The sequence below is a fragment of the Telmatherina bonti genome, assembly GCF_933228915.1.
Source record: "Telmatherina bonti genome assembly, chromosome: 16".
NCBI classification, from domain to species: Eukaryota; Metazoa; Chordata; class Actinopteri; order Atheriniformes; family Telmatherinidae; genus Telmatherina; species Telmatherina bonti.
This window is the reverse complement of record NC_136614.1, coordinates 12,846,707-12,872,474: the sequence shown is the minus strand read 5'-3', so window position 1 is coordinate 12,872,474 and position 25,768 is coordinate 12,846,707. Positions and strand designations below refer to the sequence as shown.

At 39.7% G+C, this 25,768-nt stretch overlaps 2 protein-coding genes across 2 annotated transcripts; both read left to right on the top strand.

Moving 5' to 3' along the window:
• The first annotated feature begins 438 nt into the window (after positions 1 to 438).
• mpv17 (mitochondrial inner membrane protein MPV17) lies at positions 439 to 21,278 on the top strand. Its single transcript, XM_079255602.1, has 8 exons — positions 439 to 517; positions 1,112 to 1,192; positions 2,602 to 2,717; positions 3,298 to 3,390; positions 6,435 to 6,530; positions 20,052 to 20,084; positions 20,227 to 20,279; positions 20,535 to 21,278. The coding sequence occupies exons 2-8, from the start codon at positions 1,120 to 1,122 to the stop codon at positions 20,602 to 20,604; spliced, it is 534 nt and encodes a 177-aa protein (XP_079111728.1). The 5' UTR covers positions 439 to 517; positions 1,112 to 1,119; the 3' UTR covers positions 20,605 to 21,278.
• Positions 21,279 to 25,336: 4,058 nt separating this feature from the next.
• Positions 25,337 to 25,768, top strand: uts1 (urotensin 1; the record flags this gene model as incomplete). The annotated part of the gene is made up of 1 exon (XM_079254943.1): positions 25,337 to 25,768. One exon carries the CDS (start codon positions 25,337 to 25,339, stop codon positions 25,766 to 25,768), a length of 432 nt encoding a protein of 143 aa, XP_079111069.1.

Genomic DNA, 25,768 nt, shown 5'->3' with positions numbered 1-25,768 from the left:
ACCGCCTGTACAGAATTTTAAAAAAAAAGTGAATATATCCATATATAGTTGAAAAAGCGCAACTTTGTGTGAAATTTATTTCGTTTTATACCGGGGTCGTCCAGTAGAGGGCAGCAGAGGGGACTTTGTTTTGTTTACAGCGGAAATGACGCAACAGCGTCTTCATGAGTAGTAGGAAATTCCTGATTTTTAATGGACGCTTTATATAAAGAGGGGTTATTTATATTTTAAATAAAAAAAAATACATACATGCGCTTTTGTAAAAAATAATTTCACAATAAAAACGTGGAATTCTGTCAAAACTTTGGCAAATTTACGTTGAAAAGATGCATCAGCTTCAGTATGTTTAGATGAAGAGCGACACGTAACGACAACTGTTGAACGTCCGAGCGTAATTTGGAGTCTTAAAGGCATCTCGTGTTTCTCATTTGCGCTTGACTTCTCAGCAGGCATGCACATTCTTTTACAGGATTCTTCTGAATTAGCTCACTTTTAATGCTACGCTAAGTGATTAAAGGTGAGTTTACGTTTATATAGTTTCTCCTGTGTTTTAGATTAAAATTAGATTAAAAACTATACTGTACATAACATAAAAAAAACAGCTTTTACCGCTCTAGTTTTTCTTAGACGCTTGAAGTCAAGTTGTTGCAGGTTTAACAATGTATGTTTGTTTCGATATATTCACATATATTTACTTTTGCAGTAAAGGTGACTCATCGTGGTGTTATCTTAGTTAGCACTAGACCGGATGTCATCTTGATTGTTGTTCAAAGGTTTACCTGTATAGCTTACAAGGTAAACCTGAATAACTCGAGTACTTTTACATCGAGAAACCCATTTAAAGCGCACTTTCCTGCGTTTAGTCGTCAGTCGAGGCGAAAGACAAATGACTTTTGTGTGATTTATAAGTTTAACATTAGTTTATATGTATTTTAGTGATGTGAAAAGTTGACTAACTGAAAGTTGACATTAAATGGTGAAATAATTGACTAAATGACGGGAGTTATTAGGAGGGTTGTTTGATTTGCGTCACGTTACATGCAGATGGGAGGGGTGATGTCACAAGAATGAGGTTTGCTGTTACTTTTTGTCATTTTTATCCTGTTTTTAGGAGGGAGAATGGCAGGCCTGTGGAGATCTTACCAGGTCTTGATGACCAAATATCCCTGGACAGTCCAGATAATCACTGCTGGTAAGGTTAATAATGACTTGTTGCATATATCTAATATGTACAATATTGTAGTGGAGATGCAAATGTGCACATGTAGATCATTTCTCCTTTTCACGTGTGTATGCCTTTTGGTTGAGATAAAACGAGTTAGTTGCATGGTTAAACTGGGAGGCCTGAAATGGTTGAACTCCAGGTTAAAATGACAAACTTTGCTCCAGTTTAAACTGTATATCAACTTCAGGATCAATACAGAAAATAAGCCTTTGGTCTGTGTTCATGATTAGAAAGAGCATTGCAAACAGATCGCTTAATATGAAGTACAAATGGTAGTTCCTTATTTGTGTGGGGTTTTTTTTAAATAGTGTGTTTAAAAAGGATCAGGTTCAGGACCATATAGACTCCCCCCCCCCCTAATTTTTAAACCTCATGGATCTCCAGATGTGCATTAGTCAAAATCAGCATTTACTAATGGCCTGTTTCCACTAGAGTGACTTTGTAGAAGTATATGGAAGTGCACAATGACATAAAGACTGGCAGATTTACTTCTTAAAGGCAGCAATAAAAATAGCAACTATTTCATACGTGGGACAACATGCAGCGTCAGCCTGTTTGTGCAAAATGTATGAAATCATGCAACATTTAAAGCAAACTATTCTGGTGAAATAAAAAGGTTGGTGTTTTTCTTTTTAAAAAAGATAATTTCTTTAGGGAGTCAGTCATCAATCTCCACATACCAGATTTACAGAGGTAATGTTTTCACTTTTGTTTAGTTTTTTAGGAAGATTTAGTCGTGCATTAATCAGCTTTCCTGATTGTAGTTCAGTTTAATCACCACTAGATGGAAGCAGAGGACACTCCTGCACACAATGAACACGTAATTCAGAAAAAATAGAAAATAAAGCATATTTATGTTTTTCATTCTAGGTATTGAACACTATGAGAAATAACTTTATTTTTTAAATTATAATACTGAAACGCTGAGTGAGATGGTGATGGTCTCTTCTCCATGCTACCCTGTCCATTGACATGCATCAGCCAAAATATTAGGGATTACTTTCCATCCTAAACACCTTTACTGCTTGTTCCATCAAGATAGGCTCTTCAGGAGGAGGTTACTTCTTAGTCAGCTGGGTCTCTGAGCTCTTCTGTGTCACTGATGAACATTTTAGGGGATATGTATGTCTTTTATCCCAAACTGTGAAGGAAGAATATGAGACTAAAGTTGATCGCCGTTGCAGATCACGCCTGGCCTCTTGATCTTTGTAACACTTCATCCGCATCAGATATGCAGCCTGCTTTCAACAAGTTAAAGGAGACGTTAAAAAAAAAAAAAGCTTTATGTTTGCTCCATCATCAGACTCTGCACAGCCACAAGGATCACAGTCTCATATTGCCATGCTCAGTTCAGTGACAGTGTTTTTGTCCTCCAGGATCTTTAGTGGGCGTCGGTGATGTCATCTCCCAACAGCTGATTGAGAGGAGAGGATTAGCTCAACACAACGTGCAACGGACAGTCAAGATGATGAGTATTGGTTTCTTCTTTGTGGTAAGTCCCATCTCTTCTTCTTGTTTTTCATTTCAAACCATTGTGAGATCATTTAGTTTCATTAAATGCAATTTTTTAAAAGAAAATGTAACAACTTTCAAAAAATCTCAAAAGAAATTTATATGGAAAAATAAACCACTTGAATAAAGTTAAGACTTGTGTTGGTTTATTTGTACCTTTTGTGTATACTGTACTTTCAAGTCCTGTGACAACTGAACGATTCGCCTTTCACCTCCTACATTTTGTGACACTATGACAAAAATAAAATGTATTTGTGTCTGTAAGTATTTTACACTTCCACAGTTAACTCCACTCTCATATGGAGTTTATAGAAAGGCAGATGACGCTCAGACAGATGAAACATTTGTCTTTATTCTGTTGTATTTTTACATGAGACTGAGATTTTGATGCTACAGTGAATTATGTTAACTGGCATCTATATCGAACCTCTTTACGTGGATAAAACCGGGGGAATCTGCTTATGTTTGTAAAAGGAAAATAACGGGCATGTTTAATCAAACTGGAGTTAATTTATTAAAATAATACTAATTTGTGCAATTTGTTTTCTGTGACAACAAAGGGTCCAGTTGTCGGCAGCTGGTATAAAGTTTTGGACAGGCTGGTTGTTGGAGGAACTAAAACTGCTGCCATGAAGAAAATGCTGGTTGATCAGGTGAGAGAAACATCTCAACCTCCACCTTCCCATTTCTCCTCTTCTGCCACTTCTCCGTCTTCCCTTTTTCTCTTCTTAGTTTTGTGTTTGGAAGATCTTTTTAACAAAATGAGAATAATCTCAGATGTGATCATACTGTGTGTCTGACTCGGCTCTTTAGTTGTGAAACAAGGTGCAAATAAATAACACAATGAAACAGGTCATACAAGGAATATCGAATTAAAACAAACTAAATACATAGTGAGTAAAAACCAATAATGAAAATAAACTAAGGCACACTGACCGGAAACTGTCTTACGCTGGGTTAAAGGCCAAGGAATAAAAATCAGATTAACGCATGAGAAGTTATTGTGACGGGAGGAAATCCGTTCTAAAGATTCTCAACTTTTCCTTCATGTACTGCTTGAAGCAGCAAGTTACTGATCAGACACAAATTTCTGTTTTTGTTATATAATCACCAAACGTGCTCTCATTAGTGAGCAACCGTCACACTATCTTCTACATTAAACACAAATTATTTTGCCTTCAGTTGTAAATCATAGCAAAGCACGTAGATTTTTTTTCCCCAGAGACCACATGTTTCTTTCAGTTGAACCTAAAGCCTAATTTACCACTGAAGTGGTGATTCCTGTCCTCACATACTGGCAGTTGCACCGACTCTGTAGGTTTGAACCAAAAAGCTGTTTGGTGAAGGAGCCGGGTCAGCGTTTAAGGAAGATGGTCTTCCAGATCCAGGTTGTTCTCCTTGCATGCTCAGGGTGTCAAGATTTGACGCAATCGGTTGGTTTCTTCAGCTTGGCCATTAGTTATTATGAAGATCCCTGTATGAGATCTAGGGGTGGAAAAATCGAAAATCAGGATTTTTTTTGCTTCACAATTTTAAAATGGATTTTTTTGTCAAAAAAATCGATTTTTTTTTTTTTTTTTTTCCCTTTTTTTTTCCTCCCTCAAATATCTATTACAAAATTTTGGTCGTTTTAATTGTTTTTATTGATCTTTTTACTTGTCATCTTTGGCATTATAGCAGCAGAATGATGATCTGGCTACTGTGTTGTTTTTCCTAATTGAAATCAAGAAAAATAAACAGTTTTATACTTTTTTTTTTTTTTTTTCGCTTTTAATCTACAAAAATGAGCAGTATCGAAGAATTGTGAGAATCGCAATTTAAATCGAATCGGCATCCAAAAAATCTGAATCGAATCTAATTGAATTGGGACAAAAGCAGATCGTCACAGCCCTAATGAAAACTGATCAGGTCACAATGAATTGGACTGGTTTGTCTGTAAAGTGCTCTGAGATGATGATGATGATGATGTGAGTTTGCACTAAATTAAATTATTTAAAACTGGCCAGACCAGTTAAAACGCACCATTTCTGGAGCCAGTGTTGCATTTATTTGCTTTCATGGGAAACAATGAGAAGGTACGAGATCAGTGTTGAGCTCCTTATTGTTTGAATTGGTGGCAATAAAATTCAATTTCAATTCAGTCCATCTTTATTTGTTTAGCTCCACTTCACATCAATGTCATCTCAGGTCACTTTAGACACACCAGTTCAGGCCAGTTCATGAGAATTAGCCCAGTAGACCACATCATATCTTGGTTCTATCTAATCGCCCATCCTGAGCTGCACGAGGCGACAGTGGGAAGGAAAAAACTTCTTTTTAACATGAAGGAAAAATCTCCGGCAGAACCCGGCTCAAGGAGGGCGGTCATCTCGACTGGTTGGGCTGGAGAGGACAGGAACCAGAGATCAGCATGCACTGCAGTCAGAGGAGAAAAACGTCCATTAATATGACAGTATTGTCATCATCACGTTATCATACCTGAGCTGGACACTTTATAACTCCAGTCACTTAAATAAGTCGTTTTCATCCATCGCACTGCCAGTTTGCACGGTTGTTCAGATGCTACTGTTCATTACGGGATTACTTTGACCTTTTATTATACATTAAAATAAAATGTATATGTATATTTGTGAATTTCTCTGCATGCCCTTACCTTATTTGTAAAATAGCTGTAAAGAAGCTGTATTTATTCAGCACCTTCTCACCGAAACAAGTTTCCAGTCTGGGAATTGTTCAATAACAATGGCAATAAAAGTCTTTCTGATTCTGATTCCAAACCATGTCTGCAGACGTTTTGAACCCAGTCGGGTGATTTCATGTACATCTCATTCCCAGAGCTGCTTGAAATCACTGGTTTGTTGGAGCAGGGAAACCCATAAAACCAGCAGAATAGTGGCTCTTGACAACTACATATAGACACCCCTGGTCTCGCTCATGTCCTCAGAGACATGTTTAAAGTTACATTTGACTGTTTAGTAGATAATCTGTTAGAAAGCAAATCAGATCAGGCTCCTAAGGGCTGTGCTTCATGGGAGCATGAGCTATTTGCACTAAAAGGGGTCAAAGTTAATGTTGCATGAGCATATGTCAACACATTGCTGGCCATGTGCTAAAATAGTCACATGGAAACTTTACATTCAATTTGTGTGTTCATTTCACTACAGCTTCAAGTGAGCGAGTGACGAGTGAGACAAGAGGTAACAAACAAACCAAATGCAAACATCAGGTCTGAGCAGGCAGCTTTATTCTCCTCATTTTGACCCTTTTTTTTTAATGATTTATTTCATTATATCAGCATTATATCACAGTCTGCAGGTTCAAAACTTTCCTCTTCCCCTGAAATATTTACTGGAGCTCAGGGTCCCACTCCCACGCCTGAATAGTGATGTGTTCACACTGACTGTGCTGCTGCCTCTGTCTCAGCCTTCACAGTTAACAAAGTTCCATTTGGTGACCCGAAAGATTTAAGGTGATGAAGCTTCTTCTGCCGTCAGACCTGAGTAAAGTGACATGTCATCGATATTTCCACGTGTTTCGCAAAGTGAACAACTAAGCAGGAGTCAGAGGAGGGGAGTTAAATACTTCATTACACGGCACATAACCCTTATAATCACGGCTATGTTGTCGTTCAGGTTGGTTTTTCTGTTTCTATGGTCGCTTCCAAACCTAAAAGTTCGGTTTGTTTGTGTCTCCACAGTTGGGTTTCGCGCCATGTTTCCTGGGAGCTTTTCTCTGCATCTCCGGTGCGCTGAATGGGCTGACTGTGGAGGAAAATGTTGCCAAACTCAAGAGGGTGAGTGACTTTTATCTCCGTAAGATGAACAAAGCTTTCAAACGGCTGTGCTGCAGGATCAAATGATAAAGGCCGGATTATATGGTGGCCATTATGGGCACAGGCCCAGGGGCCCTCGCCCATTTGGGGCCCACATAGGGCAAACAGCAGCAGTTTGGACATAAAGACAGAATGTAAATAAAAGCCAGATAGTTACACCACAGTGTCCAGTGTGTTGCGGTGGGGAAGGGGGCCCCAGGAACACTCTGGGCCCAGGGATCGGTGCACTTTTAATCCGGCCCTGCTCACAAGCAGTAAAGCACACACCAAGAAGTGTCGATCCTGACATGTAACACACCAAAATCATGAGGAGAAACTCTGCTAAAAGACTCCACCAAGCATTGCCACCCAAACCAAAGGCAGCTCTAACTCCAATGTACTTGATTGGAATTAATGGGTCATTCTGAAGTCATTGGGTCCATTTGACATGAATCAGGTGTGTTGGAGCAGGAAAACAACAGAAACCTGGACAGCGGCCCTCGAGGACTGGGGTTTGATGCCTCTGCCATAAAGTTTACGTTTTAACCTTTAAGGCATCAAACATGAAAGTACTTATAAAACAGTTTATGTCAAGTTTAACATGTTCACGTGACGTGTTCTTTTAACATGCGAGAAGAAACATGACTAGCTGGGAAAAAGTGACATTAACTGGATAATAGTTTGCATATTCCCAGTTCTGACAACAATGAGACACAAATGTGGCTCTGACATACTTTCCTTTTTCCCCCTTTGCGTCGCGGTGATTGGAGAAACTGATGTCAGGCAGAAATAATGAAATGATAAAGTTATTACTGCTAACGGCATTTCTGCGAGCTGCTGAATCACGGCGTGAACTTCACTTTTCTGCCTCTGCGGTTTGACTCAGTAATTGCTAAATAATGATGCTTTGTATTATGTGTAGTATTTAGCTCATTGTAAGACCTTGTAAAGATGAGATCTTTTTTTAAAAAATGATGTCCTTTTGTGTAAAATGATAAAATGGAGAGAACAAATTTTTGCTGTGACTGTACTGATGTGTGCAGTTAGTCAAGAAGAAGCCAGCCGATTGGCTAAGTTTCCACCAAACTGACTCAACGTTGCAAATGTGCCTTTTATTTTATTTTTTTATATGATCAAACACATGAAAGCTTAAAAAAAATCCTGATTTATGTAAATGCCACAAAGCATCTTTAAAAGATACGAACTTGGACATTAATTTCTCTTTGATGCCATGTTTCAGTGATTCTCAACCTTTTTGCAACACAGTACTCCTTGTAACATCTTTTTTTCAGCCATGTACCTCCTGACCACTGCGAAAACATGAAACACAGCACTTTGTCATTTATGTTTGGTTTGTTAAACTTTAGCGGTGCAAAACATCTCTACTACGCTGCAACCAGGACTCCATTGTTTGCGTTGTCAAGGCGACAATGACTGACGAATGTGATGTGGCTCATAACGGGTTGGGTTCAATTCACGTTGGAATGTGGGATTTTGGCAGGAATGAAATAATGTAAATCTAAATGTAAGTTCAGTTTATGAATGTACACTAACATTTATTGCAATATTTCAACTACTGATATTTTTTTATTTTTTTTATTTAAGGATGTTTCAAAGAAAATATAAAAAGATACATTTAAAAAAGTTTCACATACCCCCCCTTGAAGTACCCCCAGTTAAGACACAATGCCATATTTTACCGAAAACACAACACTAAAATCCTCCTCAAACCCCGTCTTTTATTTTCTTTATAATGCAGTTATGTTAAATAAATCTGCATTAACCAGCATGAATAATCTGCCAGGAGATGACGGATAGTTCAACCTGAACATCTCTCTAGATTATAGTCTTTACAAGGGACAAAAATCTGTGTTTAACCGGCTCATTACGTCCCCACGGTGGAGGTCATGTATATGTCAGCTTTGGTTTCTTCTGTCTGCCTGTTTGCAACATATTTCACTAAGATATGGATGGATTTGGATGACATTTTTAGGAAACTTGAGAAATGGAAGTAATTAGATCTTAGGGGGTGATCGAGGTTACCGCCTGGATCCAGGAAGTTTTTTTTTGTTTTGTTTTAAAGGATCCTTTATTTTGTGTCGCCTTTTGACATTAGGTGAAGAAAAGCCCCGAAAACCAGCAGCTTAGTGGAGGCGTGTGGTCGAATGTGGGTTAAAAAGCACAAAGACACGTTAAACCTAAATTCTATTCAGGTCAGAAAGATTTCTTTGTCTTTGATCTGTTCCTGTTGCTGGTTTTAGCTTTAAAACTGGACCTGAGAGGTGACTGGGACTGGGCAGAAAACAGCTGGTATTCTGTACACAGCAGTCAGGTTGATGAGGCCAAACGGAGAAGAAGTTTGCTTTGTGTTTTAGGTATGGTAACTGACCTCCAGCACACACCTCTGATTATTATTAGAAACTATTTCCTGTGACGGCGGAAGATACAAGCAGGAGGGGGGGGCGGCCAGAGTGACTCATACGGTCGCGCGTTTGTATGCCGGGTCAGAGCAAACCATCGTCTTGTGGCAGCTGCTCAAACGTCCATCAGCGTCGCGCTTACCCAACGTGCCGCTGATCACCATCATTTATTTACCAACGGAGAGGCGTAGACCTGAAAGGCCAAAGCGGTAAATGTCAGAAAGGAGGGAAAATAAATGATAAATGTGCTCATTATGAGGTCGGGCGCTGAGGAAACATGAGATGAAAATGAACGAAACCGCCGACCAAACAGCTGCTCGACTCCTTCATCTTGACGGTTCGAGGTTTTTTTTTTTTTTGGTTTTTTTTAAACTTTTTTTCTTAAATCTACTACAAAACCAAAAATAAATAAATAAATAAAACATGACTTTAGTCTTTCACTCTCCCAATTAATGAAGTCAGGATTCATTTAGTTACATTTCATGTTCATCCATTTCTGAACTGTTATTTAAGGGGTGCTATGATGGTATTTGGAGTTTTCTGAGCTTTCTACAGTGTTACAGTGTTGAATCCTCATCAGACATGTGAACGGCACTGTTTTTTATCACCTAAACGCATGTTTGAGTTTGAGTTCCAGCACTCTCTCCGTTCGGTTTCCATGGTGACGAAAAACGCGTCGTTTTAGAGAGTTTTTTCTACTTGGAAATCCTTGTGACGTCCCGGGGGATAAGGTTCGGTGATTGGTTACCTTCTACTGGTTAACAAGGGCATGTACAAATACATCAGGCGGGTGGAAAACGTGGGATAAAGTTATTTCCAACGATGGCTGGTGAGTTTACCAAAGAGAGACATCCTGCTGCATTCGTTGCTGTGGGTTGCTGTTTTCCACTTCGTTTTCAGGCTCTGATTCAGGTTCCAACATGTAGGGCTGTATGCTATGTGTTGACATTGTATTTTGTTTTTTTATTGAGTTCATATTAGTCTAATCCTTCTGTTTATGAGTTACAATGACGGCGAAAGCAGGTGCGGTGCGCGGTCCTGATGTAGTGCAGTGGCGGGAGGCGGGGCTTAATGTGGAAGAGTCCAAATCCACTCGTTTTGCCCGCAGGCTGATCTGACAGCCTACGGAGAGGGTCGGTCTGAAGTAAATAAAGCCATTTGTGACAATAGCTCCATCAATCCCAGCCCTTCTGGTCTCAGAAATAGAAATCAATTAGCCTGAAATGCACATAATAGTTCCACTTATTAAAGTTATTAAAACATGTTTGTATGCTAGTATCCACTCACCGCCTTATTTCTAACAAGATTCTGATCATTTGATCAAGTTATTTGCATGTCTTTGTGGAGATATTGGTGATTTGTGGTCCAATCCAACACTTCTCCACATAAAGAGGCGTGTTTGGGTGAAATGCAGCAAGACTCGGAGCTCTGCATGCTCGCTGTATGTTTTCCTGTTGCTGTTTCTCACTGACCTCTCATCTTGGAGGTTTTAGATGTTTAGACCATAGAATCCTGGCCAGGCAAGCCAGACTCTCTCGCTATATCCATCTCTCGCATCAACGGATTTCTATGGCGGGACAAACAAGCCCGGAGTAAACCGATTAGAAAAATGGCGGACGTGACGTCAGTAAAGCGGTAACCTACAATGTCCGGAAGTGTTCAGTGGAGCAAACGCAACAGAAGAAAAGGAACATGGTGTGCAGTACAGAAGACATAAATGACCTGCGTGGTGTTTGCTGTACAAACTTGAGGCTAGATTGGCAACTCGGTGTTGCTTTTGGAACCTAATTGTAAGTCAGAAACTACGGCAAAAAGAAACGAACTCCCGCTACGTCCGTGCGACATCTCGAATGTTTTGAAGAATACGTGGTGACGCATGGCAAGAGTCTCAACCAATCAGAGTGGCCGGTTTGTTTAAGACTTTAAGAATATATAGAGCGCTCCAGTCTGGCTTGCCAGGTTAACAGAAACCTGGATTCCTAAAACCAATGATTTATTTTTTTTCACTACAAAAAAAAAAAAAAAAAAATTTGAACAAACCAGGAGTCCGAACTGCAGATGCTTTTTCAAGAAAAGATCTTCACCGAACGTACATTTCCTCCCTCCTATTAGAAACGACAAATCGTCCCAACTCCACGGGCTCCGTCTGAAACGAAACCTCAGACATGCGGCATGATGACAGAAGCGTCAGAATCCAGGTTTTTGTTTCCTCCTCTGAAAAAGAAAGCCAGAACATGGCAGCCTGCTTCATCTGCGCTTTTGTAATATCTGAACTGTGTAAAAAGTAGAAGCTACACAGCAGCTTTTCACCACCTTACAGGTGTTGTGGAGGTAAATATCTCAACCATTGTTGATGACTGACGCCTCCATCAGTGATCTGAGTCAGGAGAGTTGAGGGTTTGCCTCCAAATAAACATCAGAAGTGAAGCCCAAGACGGTATATGACAGGAAGAAGGAATACTTCACCGTAAAGCCTCCTTCGCCATCATGGAAACTACCAGAAACTTTGTGTCATTTTAAATGAAGGCAGAAGAAAACTTTAGTTTGAGCTGGAGTAAAACGCCGACCAGCAAGAGGAAGACACGATCTAGTTTCCTGCTCTTCGGCTGTTTTTGTTCCACGCTGATAACGGAGACGTGCAGAGTCTCTGCTTTCACATGACCCTTTGTTTGTGTGTTTTTTATTGTTTGTTGTTTTTTTGTTTTTTTTACATTTCCATGTAATTGCTTGGAGTTGAACTGTTTGGTCGCCGATGCTCGGTAGTCTTTTAGCCGAGTTTCTCCCCTCGTTTTGGTTCTGCTACATGTTAGATTGGTGCTTCCAGTGTTTGCAAACATCGTCTGTGCTACATGTATCTCACCCCCCCCCCCCCCCCCCCCCCCCCCCACACACACACACACACACACACACACACACCCAGGAAGACCTCGTGATAAAAAGTTAAGAAAAATATTTTGCACATAACTTACTAAATACTGCTCTATCTTGTGGAGTACTTTGCATTATATCCGTTTGTCGTCTTCCTAAAGCTGCTCTATCTTTGTCTCACATAAAAAGTAGTTAACAACATAATGATCACAGCGTACTCTATTCTTTAGTTCATATTTACCTCAAAACAGGAATTTTATGTGGGATTGTACACAATAAGTCATAGTAAATCCTGAATAGATGTAAAAGTATGAAACATTACACTAATATTCGCCACCATGATGCAACGAGCAGCTTGGAAACCTCTGGAAGCGGTGAAAATGTCTCCTCTGCAGCCAGGAAGAAAGATTTTGACACAATTTCACCTCCGGTGGCAGCAGAGCTTGTTTGGCCATAATTAGAAAACTGCGTGTGGAAAAAGCAAGCAGGAACATTGGCAGCTTGTTTTTTATGTGTCCAGACATGTCAAAGTGACCTTTAGCTAGACGACAGGGAGTTTTACTTTTTTTGTGTTTTTTTTTATATTTACGGTGGGGTTGAAAAGTCGCTGTCTTCCACTCTGTTTTGTCACTTAAGTCGCAGAAGTAAAACTCAGAAATACTGACATTGTTCTGGATGTTTCTGGTATTTTTTACCATATTGTCAATGATGTCCTGGTCATATGAACGTCCTGAACAGGCTTTCCTAAAAATAAAGTCTGCTAATATTTAACCAGATTCTGCTTATTTTCCCACCTTGCTCACTGTCATGTTTGTTGTCTTTTGCTCTGTTTTGGCAGCAGCTTCTTATCAGTGCTGCAAATAAAAGCTAGATATGTAAAGACAGGGAGAAGACAGGGACGTGTCTGCAGGTCTTTGAGGTGTAGATGAGAGCTAAACAAACTGATACAGGTGTGAGCCAAGCTTGGTTAACCTCTCCTTGACAAGCCGTATTTTTCCCCCTTGGGTCTGACATACCCAAATTAAATGAGGTATATCTGCACATCTACAAGCGCTGTGTTATGTATAATTCATTTTAAGCTTTATTTGTACAGCGCCACTTCACAACAATGTTGTCACAGGACACTTTACATACACATCATTTCAAGCCAATTCATACATATCCTATAATAAAAACCAACTGATTGCATCGAGTCATCGAGTCATCTACCATATCACTGCCTAGCTAGCATTTAATTAATAATACGGGGCAAACTACAAAAACAAATTGCAAAAGAAAAATCAATCTTTAAGTGAACTACCTATTTGGCTGATCACGTAGATGCGCTGGTGAGAATTATATGACTGACACATTTATCCTGATAGCAAAACGAGAGGGAAAATGTAGCGCTTTCTTGTACGGAGCAAACCATCAACCATCTGTGCCGACTCAGAGACTGGAGACAACCCTCCGAAAGAAAAGAAAAAGAAGACTGTCAGCAGACAGTACCATGACTGTTACCCGTCTTATGGGTTCAGTTGGACTGGGGACGTTGACGCCCCTCAGCCTGAGTGCGTCCTCTGTCGGGAGAAGGTAGCTAACGCTAACATGGAATAACATCGCTAGTAGAATTTATAATTTAATGAGCTCCCGCTGGATCCGTTTTGGTTGGCTTCTGTATCAGAGTAAATCAGCAACTTCTTCATTTTCCCACTACTTACCTGTGTGAGTTGGCGTTCTCTACTCTTGTTTACATGAAGAACAACTGGAGGTCACGGCTCCCTGTTGAACAAGACTTCTGCCTGGCCCTGTCCTCAGTGCCACCGAGGATTAAAAAAATCTCTGCTCCCCGACAACCACACGTCTCACTAATATGTAAGCAGGATAAATATTAACAATAGCACAAGTTTCAATGCTGATACAAAGTACAAGAGGTGTAGTTCAAGACAGTGGACAGCAGGGCTGCTCGATTAGGACAAAAATTATAATCACGATTATTTTGACTGAAATTTAGATCTCAATTATTTAACACAATTATCCAGTATTTATAAACAACGCTGCGCGTCGTGGTGTTCTGGACTCCATGTCGCGGATTATAGCCGTCTAATGCACGGTTCCAAGTTGTTTAATCGGCTTTTATGCTTATATAGGAACTACTTTACGTTGGCCTCGATGTACGTTTTATGCCAAACAACCGCTGTCAGGCTGCAGCGCGTTTCTCTCATTCACCTGTTAAAAGACGGCTGATCTGAACCAGCTGATTAACACGTTGCTATGGTAACGCCCCGTAACGGAGGGACATTACAGTGTTTAACTCGCTGAACTATGTATATGAAAATAATGCAGCCAGTTGTCACTGACAATGGTATAAACTATGTTTAGGTGAACTTCCACAACCTACTGCAGTTATTCTACATGGACCTGCAGCCGGAGCCGACTGAGACTGGCCGCCTGGGAGTGCTTTAGGACGGGAGAGGCTCCCGCTGCTCCTTCCTTACAGTAACTGCAGAACAATATGTGTCTTCAAGTCAGTCGCCACAACACCAGAAAAGTCTCTAATAACTCCAGTAAAAGCTGCTAGATTTGTCGCTTTTAACAAAAAAAAAGTTGGCAGATTTAGCGAGAAAGTCTCCAAGTTGGCAACAGTGTCTGAATGAAAGCAAAGCGGCTGTGGGAGGAGTTTACAGCACAGCGCTGCAACGCCAGAGACGCTCGATTAGCAGCTGAAGACAGCAGGAGAGGAAACTGCAGAGAGAAAAATAATCACTCTTTTATTTTTATGATCGTTGAAAACCCAGATCGTAATTGAGATTAAAATCCGATTAATCGCCCAGCCCTACTGGACAGTTTAGCCTCCCTGCATCGACAGGTCCTTGTACTAAATTTCTGCTGTTTTCTTTGCTGAGTTGTTAATTTTGTGACCTGTCTGGTTCAAACGGGTTTTTTTGTTGTTTTTATGAAGCATTTTTTGATGTAAAAGTTAAAAAAAAAAAAAACATAAAGTTTCAATTTTTAAAAAAAAATATTGTGTTAATAAATATTTAATGAATAATATAGTTGTCAAATTTTATTTGGCATTAGTAAATAATGATTACAGATATTTTACATGATACAAGTGATTACACGTGTTCTAAGATGCTTTTTGGCATAAAAGGTGTGCCTTGAGCACAAAAAGTTTGGGAACCCCGGCATTAGAGAAATGGAGCCAGGTACTTCTCAGTGCTTCAGGTGACGTCCCCATTGATACATAAGTAATGGATGGCTAGACTACCCACAAATATAAGAGCAAAGAGCATTACCTGGAGCATAATCATGATCTCAAAAGAAAGGCGAGACGTGTGAGACGACTGCAGACGTGTCAGAAGCCAGATTTGTGTAACTATGTTGGAGGAAATTCACTCAGAACACAGTGAAATGTAAATGCTCATCTCCTTCCCCAGGAAAACTGCATAGCAGCCGGATTATTTAAAGAATCTGGTAAAGTAATGTCTGAACGGTTTTAAATATGTTTTAAGGTTGATTTTACGCGGGCAAATGTCTCAGCAAGCCAGATGTTCTCTGCACCTGTATTAATGGGAGGGATGACTGACTCAGCATGTTTTTAGTTGTAAGTTTATTTCTACAACGCATGGTAGGAACATAGCCGTATACGAGGTAAACATAGAATGAAAATCACATCATATATTTCCATCCACATTATATGTTATAAATATACATGTACTACCTGAAATTTACTGTTCATGTTTTGCTATAGAAAAAGTTGAAACTAGTAGGACAGAGACTCGTATGAAATCACATGTGCAGTTTTTTTTCCAGCTGGAATAAAACTTTTGTCCATAAAACGGCAAAAGACCCGAGTTAGTGTTTTTTCTCTACACTTTGACTGCGAGCTTACAGAGTTTTTGTCTCTGACGTCATATGACACGTTGCCTGTGCAGGTTGCTTAAAGTTAATAAATGAGCAGAAGCGTCACCATGGACACTGCCGTTCCCACAATTTTTTTTACATAAAGTTTCCATAAAGTTTGAAGTGAGTTTTGTTTGGACGCTTGCTTGAGTCTTTTAGCTGAGTTCCTGCCTGGGCGTTTGACTTGCTGCTGCTTCTGGATGTGTGCACGTACCTCTCCATGGGGCTTTAGTTCAGAAGAGGTTCAACAAATTTCTGCAAAACTTTCACAGCAACTGTCAAAAAGTGTCACTTTACGTCTGAACTTTTGCCAGTTAAGTGTCCTTAATATAACCATATAAAGCCCAGCGTGACACATATGATACACACAGTTTCTGAGACGTTTTGCATCACTGAATGCTAAAAACTTTGTTCCAAATCCTGTTGTCTTCTGCCCCTTAACACATACCAGAAACCAGAAGATTGTATTTTTTGTAATAATAATAATAATTTGGTAATAACATGGTAAAAAAAAAAAATTAAAAATCCCCCCAAAAGGTTACTTTTTAAAGGGAAGAATAAAAAAAAACTCCTTAATGTAAAAACTTGACCTTGAAAGGGTTGAGTTTCTGCTAAATAACCATTCAGGTTACCCAGAACTGATCAGGATCAGACCAGGACTAAAGTCTACATGTGTCATTATCAAAACTTGTTCTTGATATTTTAGTATTTGTCAGCAGTTGTTTCTTCCTGATACATCATGAGTGAACAGTAAACACAGATTTCACGCTGTTTTTAGTCTGTACAGCTGAGTACATGTGATAATTGTCAGAATCTGTACACTGAAAGTGGTGAGAAGTGAACAAACTTTTTTTATCTGAAACATTGGAAGCGACAGAAAAAGGGATGATAATGACACTCAAAGAAAATCACGTTGATCCAGCTTTTAATTCGAGCATCGAACGCTTCCGGAAACAGCAAAACAGCTTCACCTGAACATCCCAGCAGCTTATAAAACAAACCCCGGCACACAGAGCACTTCCTGATGAACATTAAACCATCATGTTTTTCCTCGACTGGAATATTTCAGCTCTTAGCTGCTTTGGACTGAACTTTACAGCAGCTGGAGTTTTAGCTCATCAACATTTCTCCCATCATCACCCACCGACACTTTCAACTGTTCTGTGTTGGAAAACGTTGCAAAAGTTCCTGATTAATCAGAAAAACTTTCATATCCAGCAGCTGAGAAGCCATGCATGTTAGTTCACCACTCAAGTTCTTCTAAAACCTTTTTGTGTTTTGTTTTTTTAAGACATGGATGTGAAGAAGTTGTCCGAAAAGCAGCGACAGAGAGCCGACCTCTTGCCTCATGCATGAATAAAAAAAAACTGTCTGCAGTGATTCTTTCTGAAATGAAATATTCATCCATAAACAGACACATGACAAAGAAACATGAATTATTACTGTTAGCCTGTAAACTACACAGGAACCTGGAGTTTTCCCAGCGTCGTACTGGGTAGAGTTATGTAGTCGCATCTGTTAGTGGATTGTTTGAGGCCCGAGTGGCTGAGTTCATATCGGGTCGGAAAGTAACGACAACTTCTGTCTTCTTTCTATCTACACTGCAAAAACTCAGCTTTAAAAAACAGGTAAAAAATAAACAAAAATGAGGTAAATGTTGCTTAAAATAAGATAAATTATCTGCCAACAGAACAAGAAAATTTGGCTTGTCAAGACTTCCCAAAACAAGTAAAAATACTCTTAAAACGAGGAATTCTCTGACATAAAAACTAAGAATTATCTTACCTTTATATAAAAAAAAAAAAGCACATGTGTACTCAATTTAAGATTTTTAATCTTAGATTTCAGTTTTTGCAGTGTAGCAGCAGATTCCACCGACCTCTGTCGACTAAGTCGCTGAAACAAACTTCCACCTTTGTGTTGGGAGGTTTTCCTCAGAGAAAAGCCAAGAAGATGTTTATCCTCATCTTCACTTGTCCTGAAATCATTCAAACTCTAAATGTTTTCACCTTTTGATGAGATCGATCCTGAGCTACATAACAGTTCTCAAATTTACACCTTCAAATGATACAAAACAGAAACAGCCACATGAGCTTTCCTGCTGCACGTACGATCTAAGCGCGGCCACAGATCTGGAAACCAGTAAAGGTTTTCCTGTTTCCCAGTTCTGGTTGGAGCAAACACAAAAACCAAGTTAAACACACAAAAGACAAAGACGGGCAAATTCACCGAGAAGGTACAAAGCTGTAACTAGAGGGTTATCACCAGTCTGGTGGTGACTGAGCGGGTCTGATTTACTTGCTGTTTGATTATTGAATAAGTTACAGGTGAGGATCCTTGTTGCCTGGGAAACGGGCACGCCCACCATCGCCACAGACCAGGGCAGGAAGCACAACATCTCCTCCTCCTCATTGCATTTTATAGCTGTGTTAAGGTGACATGGCAACGGTCCACCATGTAATGAAGGTATTTAGATTAGATTAAACTTTATTGTCATTACACATGTACAAGTACAAGGCAAGGAAACGCAGTCTAACCACAGTGCAACAAGTATATATTATCTGCAGTATGTACAAGTATTTTACAGTTGTGGCAGAAAGTGATTGTCACAATATACTGATTTGAGTACTATGATCATTAAATACACACCATTTAATATCAGGGGCGGAGCCAGAGGGGCCTCCAGGGTGGCACTGGCTCTTACTGGACACCCCCAGGTGGCATCTCAGATGATTGACAGGTCACTGAAGGACGAGGACAGCGGTGTCTTTCCAGACACGCATGAATCACAACTGTCATCTTTTTTAGCTTCAAGTAAATTTTAGCTTTCTTATTCGTGATCCATTCACAGTGAGGACATTTAGCTGCACATTTCTAAATATTCTTCTTCCTGTTGAGGTGAAGCTACTTAATGTTATGTAAAACTATGAACCTGATGTTAACCTGAAGCCACGTAGCTGTGCTGATCTAGTTATAGAACAATCAATCAACTTAAAGATAATCTGGGGAAATAATGTATTTAGTTTTCAGTGAGTGTGTTTGGGGAACACACACCCACTCAGTTTATCAACATTTTCACATTAGAGAGGAAATAAACCTTTAAGGATGCTTAAAGAGTATCTCAGTGTCCAGGTTACACAGCACTGACTAAACCAGAGCTACATGATCCAGTTTGATTTAAACAGGAGGCTAACCAGGCTGCTAGTTGGTTTTAAATTAAACTACCTCAAGAAAATGTGATGAAATATATGCTGGAACTTTTATTTTAGATGATATCGCTCATGATGTAAAGGAACATATAAGAATGAGGAGCAGAAATTATGGGGGTTTTTTTGAGGAAGGACACCGATCAGACAGAGATGGACATCAGTCTCACCATCAGCAGCCCCAACAGCTTCCAGTTAGCCACACCAGTCAATCCGTGTGTTTACATGGGAGTTTTAATTCCTGTTAAATTCTGAATAAAAGTTAATTCCACTTCAAACTGATGAAAAACGACCATGTAAACACTTAATTCCTAATGCAAATTTTTATTCGGAATTAAACTTAATTCCGATGTAAGCGACTGGTTTATTCGCATTTTAATTCCAAACTATTTAATTCCTCTGTCATGTAAACCTTCATTCCGCTCCAAGTTAATTCTGGTCGTTCTGAGCATGCTCGTTACCTTGTCCTGTCCCGATGATGCGCGTTGTTTTACCTCCCGTGTTCGGTGGTCTTTCTTTCTTCTCCTTCTCAGTCGCTGCAGTAAGTGAAGTAGTATGCTCGTGTTGAGCTGCTACTTCACATTTATAATGAAAATAGCGGTGAAACTTGCACTTATTATGTAGTTTTTACAAGTTACGACTGAAAAGACGAGAAGTAGGGGGCCAACTTTGTTTATTTCCGGTATACGTCATACGTCACGTGTTCCCTCTGTCCAATCAGAACCCTTCCCAACCCGCCGCTCTGAAGAGGAATTCAGGACGTGTTTCATGTAAACCTTCATTTGGAATTATTGTTTTCAGGTAAAATCGTAGGAGAATATGTTAATTCTGAATTCACCACGTTCACCACCAGCAGCAGCCAGTAAACCAGTAAGACTGATCAACCATAACTCTACTCCCCATGAAGTTCCACTAAACAGCTTAAATATTTGTCTTGGGGATCCAGAATGTTGCTACAAAGACATTTTATGTTTCATGTCTCTCTACTGTGACTACATTTATCACATCAGTGGATGAAACTGTGCTGAAATGCTGCTCAGGAGCCTCTTAAAGCTGGAAGTTTGTTTGGAAGAAGCTCTGAATTATGTTGCCTGTATAAATAAACCACCTTCTTTTGTTCGCAGGACTACACAGACGCCCTGATCTCGAACTATTATGTAAGTTTTCTCTGTATGCTTCACTTTTCTTTCCTAAAAAGTGCAAAAATATGCATTTCTGTTCGGAACCACTTGGTTTTGTGTCATGAATGACTCATATGTGGAAACGGTATAGCGGCTGAGTGTTGGCTGTGTGTTTCAGCTGTGGCCGCCGGTCCAGATTGCCAACTTCTACTTCATTCCGCTGCACCACAGGTAAGAGCTTTTATGGCTTAATGAAAGCATAAACAATTAGCTGTGAGGACATAATGTAAAGTGCAGAAAATATCCCGTAATGAAGTGTTGCACCGACTCCATAAAAGTTTCTTTTTAAAGAGGAAAACTGTTGAACTTGTACCAGTTATTAAAACCTACAAAACACAAGGAGGAAGTTGTGAAGTTTCCTGTAACATGAGTCCGATTTATCCGTCATTCCCGGGATCTGCATCCAGTTTTTGCTCCTTCTTCCAGGCTGGCTGTGGTCCAGATCGTTGCCGTCGCCTGGAACTCCTACCTGACCTGGAAGGCCAATAAGATGTGAAGAAAGCTCACGAGTCTGGTGGTGTTCGCGATGATTTTTCTACTCACTTGTGCTGCGGACTACGTGTGTGTGAAGCGGACCTGGCTTCCTTTAGTCTTCTGATATTTCCAATGTGTAAAGCTGTGACTGAATCACACGTAAAGGTCGACAAAAGTGCTCGTTTACTCCGAATGACAAATTCACACTTGAAAGTCAGACTTGAATTTTGCAGAAATGCCTGTGAAAGTTTATTTATGGGAAGGGGATTTGGCAGTGCTGCTGCAGCGTGGTCACACACACACACACACACACACACACACATGCATTAACACCTACTGGTCAACGAAGGAAATTATCGCTCATATATTCAGGGACCTCTTACGATAATGTAGTTTAATTTACATGTTTAGTTTATTTACTTCCTCTTCAGCTGCCTCGTTATTGTACTTCTTTTTTTTTTTTTTTTTTTTTTTTTGCAACCTTTTCAAGCATTTAATAACGTTTTGGACAGAAATGTACGTCCACATTAAGTAGTAAAAGCCAGCCCATCATGATTTCAAGTCTTCGTCTCTTTTTTTATATGGAGCTGTTGAGGCTTTTGTGCCTGTTTTACAGAGAATGAAACCCACAATGATCTGCGTTGTACACCGAGATGTAGCCTGTTTATTCAGAAGGACATAAAGATATGCAGTAGAAAGCAGCGAGCAGGACTCTGGTAACTGTTTTAAGTTCCTACAAAAAAAAAAAAGTATTTTTCTTGATGATGGAGAATGAAATAATAAAACAAGCCAAATGTTTAAACTGTGATTATTTTTTGTATTTTCATCCAGAAGATTCAGCGGTTTACTTGTTTTTAGTCTGCTTCATGCCATGAATGGGTGGAATCCATCTTTATTCTTCACCGGTTTTGGTGATTTATCTGTCAAACTGGCTGCTGAAGATCCACAACTGATCAACATTGCAGGGGAAAAGCTGCATTTTTTGTCCTTTTTTCAGCATGTCATGCTCACAACGTGCACATTTTGATAAATAAAATTAATTTTAATTTATTTAATTAATTTAATTAATTTAATAAATAAATAAAATTAATTAATTTTAATTTATTAAATTTATTTAATAAAATTAATTTTAATTTATTAGATTAATTAATTTAATAAATACATTAAATTAATTTAATAAATAATTTAATACAATTAATAAAAAATTTATTGAGTTATTTAATTTTAATAAAGTATTTTTCATTTCATTTTTATGAGTCAAAGGGCATTTCTGTTGTCTAATAAAGATCAACATGACAACGGTGCTTTTGACCTCGCTGACCTTTGTAGCAAACTTAGTTTTTGGAAGCAGGTGAGCAGCGCTGGCAGCCAGATTGGCAAACAGGCAGGGAGCATCAGCAACAAGAAGTGTTGACGGATCCGCCCCATCACATTCGCTGAGGGGTGTGAGCATCTCCCCAGAGAGCTGGAGCTTTGTTCCGGATTCAGCATCCAGACTCGCTGGGGTTTTGAAATTAAATCAAGGTGATTAAATGAAGAGATGGTGCAGAGTTGTGTGTGGAGTCTTAAGTTGTAAAGCTGAGAGCTGAGATTTAAAACTCGCAACATAACATGCATCGGATGTATGTGTGTGTTACATCATCTGTCACACTTTTGAGAGTAAATGAAAGCGGTGAGGGAAGATTTTAAATGCTGCATACTTAGTGTATTGATGAATCAGAAGTTAAAAGGAAAACTGACATTATTTACATCCTGGTTTTTTTTTTGTTTTTTGTTTTTTTTTTTACCTACTTTGTAAATTCAGAGTGCTTTCATCCCCTTACTGGCCATTTTATCAGTTCCACCTTACTAGTACCAGGTGGGACCCCCTTTCCCATTCAGATTTGCTTTAATTCTTTCCAGCATATCTTCAACAAGATGTTGGAAACATTCCTCCATACTGACATGAAGCGTCACACAGTTTCTGCACATCCATGATGAGAATCTCCCGTTCCACCACATCTGAAAGCTTCCCTGTTGGACTGGGATCTGGTGACTGGAGGTCGTTGGAGGACAGTGAACTCATCGTCATGGTGGAGATGATGTGAGCTTTGTGACACGGTACATCATCCTGCTGGAAGTTTCCATCAGAAGATGCTACACAAAATGCTGTGGTGTTAAAGCCATGCCACGTTGCCACTAAGACTCCCCCATTACACCACCAGCAGTGTGAATCATTGATCCAAGCAACATGGATCTGTGTTTTCATGATGTTTCCACCATATTGTGATCCTACCATGTGATCATGAAGCCTAAATAGAGACTCTTTAGACCAGTTTCCATCTTCTATCGTCCAGTTCTGCTGAGTGTGTGTGAATTGTAGCCTCAGTCGTAGCCGACAGGAATGGCACCTGGTGTGGTCTTCTGCTGCTGTGGACCTGCTGCTTCCAGCCTGGATGTGTTGTGTGTTCAGAAATGATGTTGTGCATATCCTGTTGGGAACCGGTGCTGATCTTCCATCCTGTTGCATTTCTATCACCTCCAACCAGTCTGCCCATTCTCTCTCGACCTTCTGCTGACTGGATTGTTTCTCTCTTTCTGATCGTTCTCTGTAAACTCCAGAGATGGTTGTGTGTGAAAATCCCAGCAGATCAGCAGCTTCTGAAATACTCAGACCAACAACCATGTCCCACACGGTCACTTAAATCCTCTTTTCTTCCTCATCCTGATGCTCCGTTTGACCTTCAGCTGCTTGTTTTAGTCGGGCTTAAACATTGAACCAATAAATGAAGATGTTGGGAGTGTGTATTACCTACAGGTGTGTCTAAACCAGTGTTTTTCAACCTTTTTTGAGGCAAGGCACACTTTTTTTTTTCCATAAAAAAAAAAAAAATCACAAGGCACATCACAAACCAATTTTTATTTATTTATTTATTTAAAAAGTCCATATTATTAATATAAAGTCCATCTTGTCAAAGCCTCTTAAATAGAAATCAGATAAACACAAGAAGAAGGAATTTTACTGTCACTGGGGCCTGTTTGGGTGAACACAGAGCTGCTCTTTAGACCAATTAGGGAAAATTGGGTAATTTCTCAGGGCACACCTGATAATCTCTCACGGCACAGTGGTTGAAAAACACTGGTCTAGATGTACGAAATGAATTGAAAATCTGTCCTTGTAATAATTTTTCTCTCATTAACTGCTCAACTTGTCAGTGTGACTAAAGGAGGGATTAAAACGTAATGAATTTTTAAACGTTCTATACTTTACCGTCATCTGTAGCTCATGTAGAAACACTTTTTTTACAATCCCATCACACCGTGTGAGTGGGAGGAAAGGACTTCCAGGGATTTTTGCCTAAATTTGGTTGATTTCCAGAGCTGTTCATGATTATTTGTAAACGTCTGAATCTCTATTTTCTGCTAAATAAATTTAAATTTTCTGTAAAATAAAGAAAATGAGTCATTAATGAGAGAACTTGTTTCTCTTCTTGCACAAAGTAAATGACATGCAGCTCTGAATTTTAACAGGAACTTTTTATTCTGGTTTGTGTTCAGCACCAGGGACAGCTCCACACCTACTTCATCCATTTTCTGCATGAATTTTTCACAACTTAAATTTAGTATTTCAGTATTCTTTCCTTGTATTTTAAGTCCCATTCCTGGGAAATTGTGACTAATAATGTTGCAAAGGCACATTTAATTATTAATGTCAACTTCAGGAAGGAAAGCATCTCAAAGTTTCAGTTATCAAATATTTGCATGTCTGAGACTGCTGATTTATCTGGTTTTATCAAACATCCTCTGTATTTCTTATGCCTGTCTGTGATAACCGGGTTTTCATCGAATAATTACAATTTTTATGCATTCAGAATATGTGTTAACCCATGACAATAAATCTATTTTTTAATATAAGATAATTATGTCTTTTTAGCAAAATGTTAAGCAAAAAAATTACTGAAATTTTTAGAGATATTTACCATTTATAACCATCTGATATGCACATTTTTATAGTGTAACTTTCTGCTTTCGGGTGTCCATTAAGAAGATAGAAATCTGATTGTGTTCTGCAGGATTTTGAGCAAAGTTTGGAACATGAAGTGATGCCAAATGTCTTGGAAACTTTATGCAACACCATCCACTTTCCTCCTCCTGCACTCCTTGTTCACCTCGTTACGTTTGTAATCCAGAGAGGATGAAAAAGAAAACCTGTTAAAAAGGCAGTCCATCACTGCTCCCCCCCCCCCCCCCCCCGCGTCTCCACAGCTGTCCAGTTTCCAAACCGGGTTTTCTGTGCTTGCATTGACGTCAAAGGAGCAGGCTGGATGTATAAAACTCCCCGAGCCTCTTCCGTCCCGGCTCACAGGGCTTTTCAGACTCCGACCCTGACATCTGCCATCTCACCCGCCGACTACAGAGTTCAGCTGCAGCACCTGGACAGAATCAAGTAAGTTCTTCTCCAATGAGATATATATATTTTTATATATATATATATATATATATATATATATATATATATATATATATATATATATATATATATATATAAATTGCTTTAAATCAAATGAAACTGGCATCACCTGAGTTTACATTTTTTAAAGTTTAAGATTTTCGCTGATTGAATTTATTTGATCTGTGATGTTTCCATCAGAGGAGACGAATATTAAAACTTAGAGTAAATATGAGGTACTTTTGGCTGTGATTAAATGAGCTAAAATCTTTAAAAGTTCAGGTCTGAAACTATGAATATGTTAAATAAGTTTCTGTTGCAGGACATGAAGTCTGCCCCCCTCCTCCTGCTCCTTTCCTCGGTCCTCCTTGCATCACACCTCCGTCCTGTCGCCGGCAGACCACATTTCTTCCCCGGATGGCTGGATGGCAGCGGCCGTCTCCAGACGCAGCAGCTGGACGAGGTGCTCCTCAAGGCGGCTGCAGACGGCGCAGCATCAGATCTACTGGAGGACGACGTCCTGAGATTTCTCCAGAAGAGGACCCCGGATCACCTTCACCTGCTGTCGCCGGAGGAAGAGCGCGAGGATGAGGCGCTGAGGAGCGCGGTGCAGCTGCTGAAGCGCGGCGAGGAGCCGCCGCTCTCCATTGACCTGACCTTCCACTTGCTGAGGAATATGATCCAGATGGCCAAGATGGAGAGCCAGCGAGAGCAAGCTCACCTCAACCGCAAACTGCTCGACGAGGTGGGGAAGTAA

What these genes read in the sequence shown, in the direction of transcription:
- mpv17 (XM_079255602.1), top strand. Translation starts at nt 1,120, where the DNA reads ATGGCAGGCCTGTGGAGATCTTACCAGGTCTTGATGACCAAATATCCC. An exon ending in AGAAAATGCTGGTTGATCAG is followed by an intron (nt 3,391 to 6,434) that starts GTGAGAGAAACA and finishes GTGTCTCCACAG; the next exon opens with TTGGGTTTCGCGCCATGTTT. An exon ending in CCCTGATCTCGAACTATTAT is followed by an intron (nt 20,085 to 20,226) that starts GTAAGTTTTCTC and finishes TGTGTGTTTCAG; the next exon opens with CTGTGGCCGCCGGTCCAGAT.